The sequence below is a fragment of the Oreochromis aureus genome, linkage group 3, assembly GCF_013358895.1.
Source record: "Oreochromis aureus strain Israel breed Guangdong linkage group 3, ZZ_aureus, whole genome shotgun sequence".
NCBI lineage: Eukaryota > Metazoa > Chordata > Actinopteri > Cichliformes > Cichlidae > Oreochromis > Oreochromis aureus.
The window spans coordinates 103,831,689-103,844,643 of record NC_052944.1 but is presented as its reverse complement, the minus strand read 5'-3'; the positions used below and the strand labels follow the sequence as shown (position 1 = coordinate 103,844,643).

Sequence of the window (12,955 nt, the reverse complement as noted above, 5' to 3'; positions counted from 1 at the left end):
ACAGGACAAGACTCAGCAGTCCATCTACATCTTAAGGATAAAGGTCACTCTTTCGAGGATGTCAATGTTCACATATTGGACAGAGAGGACAGATGGTTTGAAAGAGGAGTGAAAGAAGCCATTTACGTCCACTGTGAGCGACCATCTTTGAACAGAGGCGGTGGTTTACGACACCAACTGTCTGCCATCTATAATCCAGTTTTGAGATCCCTTCCCAGACGCCTTAATGCCCACTCGCATCCTGGGCCATCTGACCTCAGGAAATCACTTGATAGGGTGGGGCCAGGTTTCATAATGAGCTCACCCAAAACCCTGGCTGATTTTGACCCACACCCGTTTTCACACCTCGGCTCATGTGATTAGGTAGAGCAGGGGTAGGCAACTTTTTTGATGACAAGTGCTATCTAAAATTTCCTCAGAAGTCAATGTGCCATATAATTGCATTAGCTATAAATTTAATAATGCTCTATATTAACAGTTGCTGCACTGAGCAGACAGCTCCTGAAGCATTTGAAGTGTCAGAATGTGGAAATTTCAACATGACTCGAAAAAACTGCCACCTAGCAACGTCCCTCTCACCAGTAGGCTAAGTGATTTATAGCCAATTACAAGTTGAATCTGATACTTGGGTTTGTTAGCTAAGATACCGTCATTAAGAAGCGGTACAACTAATGTGTCTCTGCGAGCTAATTTGCAATGTACACCACTGGCCTGGCCATTTATTTTTTAATGCACCGTCTCAGATTAATTCACTGCGTGTCGTGCCCAGAGCTGGACTGGGACAAAAAAATTGGCCTAGAGACCGGCCCACCTGGTATTATAGGGAAAGCCATAAAGCCTTTGAATGAAAAGAAATGCTGTTGTGACAGTGGTGTACACTGTTTTGTTGGTATATGTATGATTTCTATACATTGTACATCAGATAAAAACTTTGGTTGTAAGCTTCAGAATTATTTAATAACAGCCAGACTTTTTAAATGAGAATAAGAAAGAAAAGTATTTCCTTGTGCCCCCCTTTCCCTGTTAATGCCCTACCTGGCCCCCTGGTAAAACTTTGCTAGACCCGCCCCTGCACAGTTACCAGCTGTCAGCTACATAGAAAAGGATCCTGGTGTTATTTGTCTCTCAGAAACAGTTCATAACTTCCCTTCAACTCATTCATGTCACCTACAAGGTAAACCTGTTTCTCCATCACTGTTTATATCTGCACCCGGTGATATACACAAAGCTGAGGTGCACTAATGTGCCACGCACAACCACCCAGCGATGTGACTGTCTGCATCCCTGCCTTAAGTGTCCAACCCGTAATTGGAGCATGATGACACACAGGTGTGTGTGCGCCAAGGGTGGGAGCCCGCAGTGAGTTCTGCCCCAGAGGGCAGGTGAGAGGAGAATGTACACAAAAACACATGCGGGCTTGTGACATGGGGACCATAACAATGACTGTGTGCCCCTCCGTGTGTTTCCTCATGCATCAGTACTGTTAGAATCTTCCAGTTTAGTTTTATATTATTTTGTATTGCCTTTAAACTTCTGTCAGCAATAAAGCTGTATTTTGAGTTCAGTCCTGTTTCCCGTGAGTTTGCGTTTGGGTCCAATTCCTGCCTGCACACAGCCTAATCATGACACTAACATTACTAAAAGAGGCTGGATAGTGACGTGGTAAGACCTTTGGAGTGGAAGACGCAAGTTCGATTCCCCCCTGGTATCCAGTAAGGGTCCTGGCTAGACCCCCCATACTCAATCCAAGCCCTGGAATGACGCAGCTACATCTGCAGCCTGTCCGCAGCTCAGACACAAGCATTTCACTACATGTTCACTGTATGTTGTATGTATGTTGTACTGTATGTGCCAAATAAAAATTTTAATGTCACATAACTTTGCCATCAGTAATGTCTTAATGTTCTTTGTAAACATTTGTATCGCTTATAGATAAGTGACATAAAAGTGAGTCCGTACTTTTAAAAGGTTACTCTTTAGCCACACTGCTTGAGCCGTCCGCTAAAAGATTTTTAAATATTACTTTTTCTGGGTCACAAAACAAACTTTTAAGATATTTTCAAGCGAGAATATAGCTGTGTAAAGTTCAAATATCTACTTGATTTATCAATCACATGTTTGCAAAAACGCTCCAACATTTTCGGAGACGTCTATTTTGGTTAATGCTTTGTGGCAGCTTTTGAACATCTGTGGCACCTATTAATGTCAAATCTAGCCTTTCTTTAACAACATAAGCAAACTGCTTTTATATTTAACCGACTTTTCTGTTTAATTACATTTTAAATAATTATAATAATAACAATAGTATTTGTTTTGTTAAAAAAATGTGTTTATAAAGCTTTAATCCAGATTAGTGGCCTGTTAAATGGTTAAATTCTAGGTTGGCTTTACATGAGAATAAAGTAATATAGCTTGTCCTTCTAAAGAATTAAGTTAAATTCCACAGTTGAATCATAAGAAACAATATGTTACATATAAACCCTGCCATATGTTAGATCTGGTCATTTTGCTTATTAGAAACTTTATATATTGAAAGTTAGCTTTTAACAAGCATGTAATGATTATATTTAAATTAGGTGGTCTTCTTTCAAACACATATCTCTTTAGGCCTAAGCTGACAGTGCCAATACCACACATTCAGACACAGTAGTAGATGGTGTTTTTAATACTATATGTGCTAGTCTAATTTGATTGTATGGGGTCTACATTGACCTTCTGTGTTATAAGTTACAATGATTGCACAGCCCTTAAGGATCGTGGGGCGATCGTGGCTTGTTCAGCCTTGTTCGGAAGGTTGCCAGTTCGAGCCCCGGCTTGGACAGTCTCGGTCGTTATGTCCTTGGGCAAGACACTTCACCCATTGGCTACTGGTGGTGGTCAGAGGGCCCGGTGGCGCCAGTGTCCAGCAGCCTCGCCTCTGTCAGTGCGCCCCAGGGTGGCTGTGGCTACAATGTACCTTGCCTTTCCTTGCTTCTTACTATCTTTGAGGCTCGGGACCAGCACTTCTGCTGTTGGACAGAAAGACGTCAACTCAGTGGTAAGTATTTTGGTCTTCCAATATATTAGCAATTTTCAGTGACATTTATATTAGGGCTATCTAGACCAGGGGTCCCCAATCTCAGTCCACGAGGGCCGGTGTCCCTGCAGGTTTTAGATGTGTCCTTGATCCATCACAGCCGATTTAAATGGATAAATTACCTCCTCAACATGTCTTGAAGTTCTCCAGAGGCCTGGTAATGAGCTAATCATGTGATTCAGGTGTGCTGGCCCAGGGTGGGATCTAAAACCTGCAGGGACACCGGCCCTCGTGGACTGAGATTGGGGACCCCTGATCTAGACTGACAAGTGGGACATTGAATGTCACCTCACCGGTGGGGAGGGAGCCTGGGATTGTCTTGAATTTGAGTCTGTTCTATACCAAATGCAGAAAAAAAAATTTAAGAAAGCAATTAAGTTTGTGTTCCAAAAAATAGGACACCAGGAGAGATGAGTCCTCCGTCACAGATGCTGTGGTCAGTGAAGATGGTCGCCTGCAGGTTCAAGCTCATTGCATCTCCAACCCACATCCACTGCCACTGTACTTAAGGGAAGTTAAAGACTTTCTTCTACACCTACATTTGGATCACCTCGATCCATGACAGTCATTCAGGCAGTAATGCCTGGACTGGAAACAAGCATCCTTAAAATAATACAACATACCAGCTCCTGTGTTGGAATGAAAAACAAATGTGTTGTTTAAATTAGAGACTGCACTTGTGACAGAACAATAAATATTTTATTTTGATTATATAAGTAATGTAAGTACAAAACAAACTGTGGTAGGCCTAAACTTATTTTCAGAATAATTACATCTGAGACTTTGTTTCATTGTAAGATTATAACAGTGATGGCAATATAATTGTTTGTTGTTCAGCAGAACAGTGTCCAGTATGTTGGCTGTTATACTTTGTTGTGTTTGAAAATAAAAGTTGGGCTGATTTTAACACCATTACAAAAAGTGTTGTTAATTATTTTTAATCATATTCAGGTTAACACAATTTTATTTTTCATTTAGTTGAACTTGAAGTGTTTGTCAGTAGGTAGTGTTCAGTCAGAAATATCAAGTTATTCTTAATACTTTAGACATGCAATGTATAAGGTGTCCTAACAGTCATCTTCAGTAAGCTTTACTTAGTTTTTTTGAGGCAACGAGTTTGAATAGTTTTTTTTTTAGTTCTGGGAACTAACAAGGTTGTACAGTGTACTCAAAATGAGTAAGCTGCCCTAATTTAATTGTCTTAAGCAAACTGTACTCAATTTTTTGAGGCAATGAGTTTGCATAGTTTTTATGAGTTCTGTGAACTAACTAGATATTACAGTGTATAAAGACTATATCCTGGAGCACTAACAAGTTCAACAAAGTCATTAAAAACTGAAATAAAAACTTATATATTGAAAATAAATCACAATTCTCATAATATTATTGACTATATGAAAAGGATGAATGAAGGATATCTGCATACACAGGAAAATAGCACTGTCCTCAAGAGTCTGGCTCACAGAACAACAGGTGGAACTTTCCCCCTCAGAGTCACAATTATCCATGCAGCTCATTTAGACTCAGCAGTTGACCTCAGATGCATATCTGTGGACTGTGGGAGGACATGCAAGCTCCTCACAGAATGCCCAAACAGGAACCTCTTAAAAAAAAAAGTTCAAGATTTAAGATTTAAGCTCACGTACAGTACAGGCAAACACTGATCATGCTACAGTTATAATACCAGGCCTCTAGTTTAAACTAGGGAATTTAGGGTATTTAAAAATGAAAAGATCATCAAAGTTAAAGGAAATGATCTTAGCGGGTATCACATTTGCAATGTGTTTTGTTTTTTATTCGGTCCTCCTCACTGCCCATCATCAACATGACTCAGAGACACTGAAGAAAGTTAGCATCATCCAGGAAGTAAACCAGATCAAAAGACATCATATTTTACCTTTAAAACATTTAACAGTCAACATGATAGTGAGCTGATGCACTGTGTGTGAGGCCAGTGGCTGGCTTAACATTCATTTAACAGTCTTAATCACATACCATCCCACTGGTGAGCAGGAACATCTACCAGTGGGCATTTTTTTCTACTGACTGCAACCCTGTCATGGTGCTGTGTTCTTCTCCATAAGTCAGGGTTCCTTTGAACAAAGACTCGGACATGAATATGTTTGTGGTGAGAAACCTTAATGGTTTATTATTACAAAAGAGAAATAGTGTAATACAGACACAGTCACAGCTGTCATGTCTGAAAATACAAGTCATTGCAGAGCTGCAAGAAAACCTTTAAACATCCCAAAATATTTGACAGCACTTTTAAAAACAATCACAAAGTGCTACATAAAAAGACGAAACATGAAAAATCCCAGGCCTGACAGTAAAGATACAACAGCAAAGCTGACACTCTGAAGACACACCCCCTTTTATACTGGTTACTGGAGCTTCAGGATGGGCCAATGATATCACAGAACAGCAGATAATCAGAGACAGTAGGATAGAGGTGCGTCTTCATTTTCCTGTTCAGAGACACACATCAGTGATTTCAGCTCGGATCTGGTGACCTTTGAACTTTCCGGACACACACCTTTGTGCTCTGTGGAACAACTGATACACTGCTTACATTTTAGCTTCCTCCAAAGGAGCAGAACTCAAACCAGAACCAGGAGAACCACAGAAACCAGACATTACATGATGGAGGCAGTCAGAGGAGGGCCGAAGGAGTGGGACCTGATCACACGTGGACGAGGACGAGGAGGAGGAGGAGGACGAGTAGGCGGAGGAGGACGATTAGGAGGACGAGGAGGAGGACGAGTAGGTGGAGGAGGACGATTAGGAGGACGAGGAGGAGGACGAGTAGGTGGAGGAGGACGATTAGGAGGACGAGGAGGAGGACGAGTAGGTGGAGGAGGAGGACGACGATGACGACGAGGAGGTCGAGGAGGACGATGACGAGGAGGAGGACGATGACGAGGAGAAGGACGAGGAGGAGGAGGACGACGAGTAGGTGGAGTAGGACGACGAGGACGGGGACGACGAGGACGAGGACGAAGAGGACGAGTGGCTGGTTTACAGGTGGTAGTAGTAGTAGAAGCTATTACAGAAGGAGGAGGATCTGTGGGAACAATGACAAAGATGGTTCAGTCAGTTTATTATCTGGTCAGTTCATCAGTTCCATTAGTCTGTGGAAACTTCCTCACTGATAGACAGAGCAGTTTGAATTCTTGAAAGACTAAAGAAAGGAGCTTCAGGTTTTGTCGCCTCCTGTAGAAGAGGATACACTGAGACTATCAGTCATGAAAGTCTTTATTTATGGACTTTATCAGGCAAAGGATGGAGAGGAGTGCAGTGACAGTCTGGGTGTACCCATCTTATTCTCTCATATTCATCCCAAGACCACTGACAGAAATCAGCATTATAGAATAAATGAGTTAGATCAGGATCAATTACAGACGATTGGATCGAGTGATGCTATCTGATTAAACTTTTGCATATTCACTGCCAACTTGCTCCTGTACTCCCCTCACACACATGATTGCAATACCAATGGACAGGTGTGTCAACTGTGGTGGGCCCGATCAGCAGAGGAGATGGTCTCATTCCAAACAGACTCCCTGCATTTATCACAGCAGCTATAAGATGTGCTTTTCTCTGCGCTTAAAACCTTAGTGACTCTAATTTGTGTGATTCATTCAAATATTCTCCTCTTGAAAGAGAAACATGGGCCTGAAAAGAAACTAATGTTCACATCTGTCAGTCACAACCTGACACTGAGTCTCTTTAGTAAATCCAGCAGTGTTTTGTTATGATGGGATAATTTTCTCTGGCTGCTCTAGTTTATGTGACCTGAATACATTAACAGAACATGTATCGATAAAGTAAGATATAACCTGCCACCTTTCATTGATCTCTATGACATTTCTACTAAAGTCAAGGAAAAGTTGAATAAGAAAGATCATTGCACTGACCTCTGACTGTCAGTCTGCTTTCATGAGAATGTGGATGATCATCAGTTGAGCACGAGTAGAGACCTTCATCAGACTTTTGAACGTTAGTGAGAGTCAAATTTTCTTTGGGATCAGGTCCAATCATAGCACCATCTTTATAGAAATAAGACTTCCCCGGTTTACCCTCTCTGGATTGACAGAGCAGAGTCACATTACTTCCTGTCCACACAGGAGATGAAGGGATGTCCAGGATCAGGGAACCAGCTGACCAACAGAGACACAAACAGAGTGATACAGAGACAGACTTCCACCAACACACAGAGTCATACAGACACAGCCGGAACATCTGTACCTGAAATAATGATGTTGACTTCATCACTACGCTGTCCAGATGAGCTTTCACAGAAGTAAGCTCCATCAGAGGGGTTAATCAATATGAGTTGACACAGAGAATTTTTAAGAACAAGGCCTGCAGCTGCTCCACACCTCTCAGTGAGTCCTGCTCTGGTCCTCTTCACTGTCCATCCATCAACTCTCTGTTCATCATCATCATCACAAGTCAGAATCACCAGAGCACCACGACTGAAGAACTGCTTGCGATCTGGAGTTACACTCAGAGAGACTGAAGGGCAGACAGATACACAGAGTAAATGTATTTGTGTTCTTGTTGGAGTCTCACTGATTGTTTTCACTTCATCAACTCACCTTTAGAAACAATCGGTGCAGACAGCAGCAGCACACACACACCTGCAACAGGAGGACAGAGGTCACTAAAGATCAGAGGTCACTGAGGGTTAGAGAAAGTGTGACGGTGCACTACCGGGTTTGGGAACTCCAGACCACGAGACCTAGTGTCCTTCATGATTTAGACGTGTCCTTGATCCAACACAGCTGATTTAAATAGCTAAAACACCTCCTCAACATATCTTGAAGTTCTCCAGAGGCCTGGTAATGAACTAATCATTGGATTCTTGTGTGTTGACCCAGGGTGAGATATAAAACCTGCAGGACACCGGCTCTCAAGACCTGGAGTTTGACACCCCTGGTGTACGAGCTACATTCTCTTGTAGTGCCAACAAAAAAAACCTGCATAAACCCTGCATGATTTATCAACAGAGGTGGGCACCAAAGTACAAATATTTAGTTACTGTAATTAAGTGGATACTCGGGTAAAAGTGGGCGGGGCAATAAGTCACAGTACTTCAGCATCTAGCTAGCCCTGCTGAAGTGGAGCGAGCATAAAGGGAGTAACGGTTTATTATATGTCAGGTCATTTCAAATGCAGCGTTTCTATGAGCATAAGAAACATCAGCAAAAACACAAACTTTTTGTGTGCAGTTTGTCTCACAGTGTGTTGCAGCTAAAGGTTGAACTGCTGTGTTTCAAAGAGAGGAAAGAAAGAGAGCTAACTTAACTCAGAGATGGAGAAAAAAAGAAAGAAGGACAGGAGAGGAACTAGAGAACTTAGATTTAAAGGGAAGGACTTCTGCTCCACACTCCATCCATGGTGTTTGGATGGAGTGGTGGTGAAGTACCATGGAGTAAAGTTTGGCGCTGTCTGGACAAGTAGGGCGAGCAGTGCTTTAATCTAAATATCAGGTGACCGTGGCTCAGGAGGTTGGGAAGCTCATCTGTAATTGGAAGGTTGCCAGTTCGATCCCCCTGTCCTCTCTTTCCTGGTCGTTGTGTCCCTGGGCAAGACACTTCACCTACCGCCTACTGGTGTTGGCCAGAGGGGCCGATGGCGCGATATGGCAGCCTCGCTTCTGTCAGTCTGCCCCAGTACAGCTGTGGCTACAACTGTAGCTTTCTTCTACCAGTATGTGAGAGTGAATGAATAGTGCAATTGTAAAGTGCCTTGGGTGCCTAGAAAAGCGCTATATAAAATCCAATCCATTATTATTATTAAATCTGAAACGACATGAGACACAAAACAGAGATTAGATTCCTCTTGGCAAAAATGATGATGATGTAGAGCAGATAGCATTTGAAAAAGGTGTTAGTTCATAATTTCAATCATTATTGGTGATACAGCAGATATTTTCACAACTACAGAAGTGATAATATTTTAGTTCAGTTCTGTTCATTTTTATTTCAAACACATACATCCACCAACATTTCATAATATCTTTCCATGCAGTTGTTTGAAAGGGAGTAGGCAGAAGTATATACTCATTTAGCTCTGACCCCTTTGGTTGACATATTAATAATTTCCTCATCATTCTATCTAAATTTGAACAACAAAAACTCATACAATGGTTTCACATTAGAACACTTTGAACTGTTTTTCTCATGTTCAACTAAAAATATGTTTACATTTCCTGACTTGCAAATGAAATAAACATCACTTTGACTGCTGTCTTGGGTTAATTGCATTTTCTTCTTTCTTTTACTTATTTAAAATTTCTTCTTTGAGTTTTATTTTAAACTGGTTTTCATCCATACTGACCTTTATTTCTTTTTTTAACTCATTCCAGAATTTAACTCTGACTATTGAAAATTGAATCTTTTCAATGTTGTTCTTACTCTTTGTATTTCTAAATTCCACTTCCCTCTAAGAACCATTTACTCATTCTGATTGGGAGCATCCCTTTCCTTGCCTTATATATTATTTGCACTGTTTTAAACTTCACCAGATCCTGGAATTTTATAGCTTGCGTCTTAATAAAGAGTCTGTTTGTGTGAGCCCTATACCCCTCCTGATTTATTAGTCTAATAGCCCTTTTCTGCATTATGATTATACCATGAATATTACTTTTATATGTATTTCCCCAAATCTCTACACAATAACTCATATATGGTATTAGTAAAGCATAATATAGCATGTACAATGTTTTCCTATCCAGAAATTGTTTTGCTTTCCCCGAGACAGCAATCCCCCGTGCTAACTTTCCCGTCACATAAGTAATGTTTGATTTCCAACAGGCCTTATGATCAATGATCACACCAAGAAATGTTATGGTATTAACCCTTTCTACATATACATTATCAACACAAATTTCAATGTTAATGTTTTCTTATAATTTCCAAATGAATAAATTTTGTTTTATTTAAATTTAATGACATTTTGTTTTTATCAAACCACTTCTTTAATATCTTTAACTCCTGTGCGATCACGTCCAAAACCTCTTGCAATTCCACACCTGAACAAAGTTTATTGGTATCATCTGCAAATATTTTAGTAACTTTGATACTTTACAAATATCATTTATATTCACAATAAATATTTTTGGACCCAATACTGATCCTTGAGGTACTCCACATTCAATATCCACCAGTTTAGACTTAAACTCATTTATTTGTACATATTGCTGTCAATCCATCACATAGCTTTTAACCAATCGAATACTACATCCCTAAACACACATTTTTCCAGTTTGATTATTCGAATTTTGTGGTCAACAGAATCAAATGCTTTTTTTAGAACTAGAAAGATTCCAAGACTTCCATAAAATACCCAGGGTAGCCATTAACCTATCTCTAATCATCGGCTAAGCACCACAGGCCTTCAAGCTGGCTGTAGTTAAACCTTTACTCTCTAGACCAGCTGTCCCCAACCTTTTTTTAGCCACGTAGTGGTTTCTGTCCGACAATATTTTTACGGGCCGCCCTTTAAGGTGTTGCCGATAAATACAAAAAAATAAAACCAGTACCGGTACCTAAAATAAAAGATTTGTTCATAACACACGGGAAAAGACCCATGTAAACCGAGTTACTGATAAAAATCATAAAAATATAAAGATAAAAACCCTTAAAACCATAAATTTAACACCTGAGCCTCAACTCTCAAAGCCCTGTACCAAACGACTCATGGACCGGTATCAGTCCGGGGCCCAGGGGTTGGGGACCGCTGCTCTAGACCCAGCAGTCTTAGCCAATTATACACCAATCTCCAACCTTCCTTTCATATCAGAGTAGTTGTCAAACAGCTAACAGATCATCTGCAGAGGAATGGCTTATTTGAAGAGTTTCAGTCAGGTTTCATCAAAGCACAGAAACAGCTTTAGTGAAAATTACTTTAACTGCCATAAATGTAAATTATGTCAATTAGTTTAATTTATTGTGTTCATTTATGTTTATTTCCTTTATTTATTGTTGTTCTTTTGGGGGTAGGAACTAAGTTTCATTCTGTGTTGCGCACAGGCCCCTTTAAGTAACGTAAAGGGAAGTCAAAAGAGCATGTGCAAAGAAGCTAAGCTATAACTTAACTAAGTCACAAGAAGGAATAGATAAGCTGTTTTAAAGTAAAGGAAAGCTGTAAAGAAGAAGAAGAAGAAATTGGGAATTATTTTCGTTAAGTTTTGTTCCTGAAGCGGACTCATTCCCTCACGGTTACGTGCAGCCAGCGAGGTATGTTAACTGTTTGTTTATCGCATATTTGTTAACTTGGGTTTAAATGTTTATTTGTAATATTTATGTTTGGTCATTCTGTACTTTTATGTAATGACAGTTTGACGGTGGATTTTATGGTGTTTCGGAGGAGAAGTGTGACGGAGGAATAAATCCATCAGTGAATGAAGAACCGTGGTGTTGTGTATTAACTGGAGGGAGTGATAATTACTGATGATCTTATCTGATAGTGGACTCATGTCAGTGTATTAAACAGGTTATAAAACAACAGTGTAAGAACAGTTTCATGATGTAGGACGCCAGTTTTGACAAGTACAGACTAGTGGAGAGTCGTCTGGATCATCAGTGTAACGGTCTCGTCCTTCTTTTTCTCTTTCTGTGTCCTTTTCAATAGAAACTGTCAATCCCACCCCCGCATCACCCTGACTTGTATCATGAACAGGCTTGTGTCCACATGAACATGCAGACTTTCCCCTTTGAAAAACAAAACAAAAAAAAATCTTTTTACATAAAATGCACAAAATCAATCTCCAGCACCATCACAGGAAGGTGCTGATCAATAAAGCCTGTAAACGGTAACAAAGCACATGTAGCGTGAAGCCAAAAATATAAAGAAATATAAATAAAGGCACACAGCTCTGATGCATAAAGACTTGTGAGCACAGAAGCAGAGTTTATGACAACCTTCTCTCTTTAAGAAGTTTTTCCAAACTCTGTGCTCACTGCTCTAAACAAGCATTTACAAGTAGATGAGGTCAAAGTTTGCAGACTCTCTAACAGAGTTCAGAGTCGACTGAAGTTCATGCACACACACTCTGATACATGGTTAGAAACCCAAAGGAACAACCCCGCTATCCACCACACCTGTGGTATTTTAGAAAATCATTTATTTCAGAAAATCCAAGCAGGCTGAACGTAAATCCTGCGAATATCTGTGTGTGTTTGTGTAAAGGAGACACACACACTGAAAAAACTGCTCCTTCAGTGTGTGTGATGGATCGGAGGTGAGAAATTCTTCTTACCGTGCAGCAGGATCACAGACAGCAGCCTCATTTTCATCCTCACAGTCCCGTTACAGAGCTCCTCACTGCCTCGGACCTCACCCTCCTCTCAGGAGACTCTCAACAGGAAGCTGCACCACTCTAACAGGAGGCTCCTCCACAATAAAAGCTGTCCTAGATACACACAGGTACAAGTTAACCAGTATCCAGCATCATGCTCAGACTGCACAGGCCTCCCAACCACAGCCAACACTGGATTAGTCTTCAGGTTTTCTTTCTGTACCTTGAGGTTTTGATTTGACGCAATATAAATAAAACATTTACAGTGATCTGATCAAGATGGTTCAACATGAGCCGTTCTTAAACTTTGCTGGAAGAAAGTGAAGAGAGAAACAAAGAGCTTTGATTGGACAGTGAGTCAGAACTCAAACTGGGAGAAGTCATTATCAGCAGTGTTGGCCAAGTTACTTTCAAAAAGTAATTAGTTATACTTACTAGGTACTTCTTCAACGAAGTAGCTGAGTTTGTAACTGAGTTACAATATTTTAAAAGTAATTAATTACTAGAAAAAGTAACTATTGCATTACTTAGAAAACAGTGGGTAACCCTGTGGGGTCCAGGGTATAATCAGC

The 12,955-nt window shown here is 40.5% G+C and overlaps 1 protein-coding gene across 1 annotated transcript; it reads right to left on the bottom strand.

Annotated features, from left to right (window-relative positions):
* Positions 1–5,712: 5,712 nt before the first annotated feature.
* On the bottom strand, positions 5,713–12,475 carry LOC116324871 (neural Wiskott-Aldrich syndrome protein-like). Its single transcript, XM_039603505.1, has 5 exons — positions 12,345–12,475; positions 7,678–7,719; positions 7,325–7,594; positions 6,994–7,236; positions 5,713–6,140 (listed from the first exon to the last, which is right to left on the bottom strand). Exons 1-5 carry the CDS (start codon positions 12,379–12,381, stop codon positions 5,713–5,715), a joined length of 1,020 nt encoding a protein of 339 aa, XP_039459439.1. The 5' UTR covers positions 12,382–12,475.
* Positions 12,476–12,955: the final 480 nt, after the last annotated feature.

Coding starts and splice junctions, on each gene's coding strand:
- LOC116324871 (XM_039603505.1), bottom strand. CDS start 12,381: ATGAAAATGAGGCTGCTGTCTGTGATCCTGCTGCACG. Junction 7,720..12,344: donor GTCTGTGATCCTGCTGCACG/GTAAGAAGAATT, acceptor CTCCTGTTGCAG/GTGTGTGTGTGCTGCTGCTG. Junction 7,237..7,324: donor AGTCAACATCATTATTTCAG/GTACAGATGTTC, acceptor TCTGTTGGTCAG/CTGGTTCCCTGATCCTGGAC.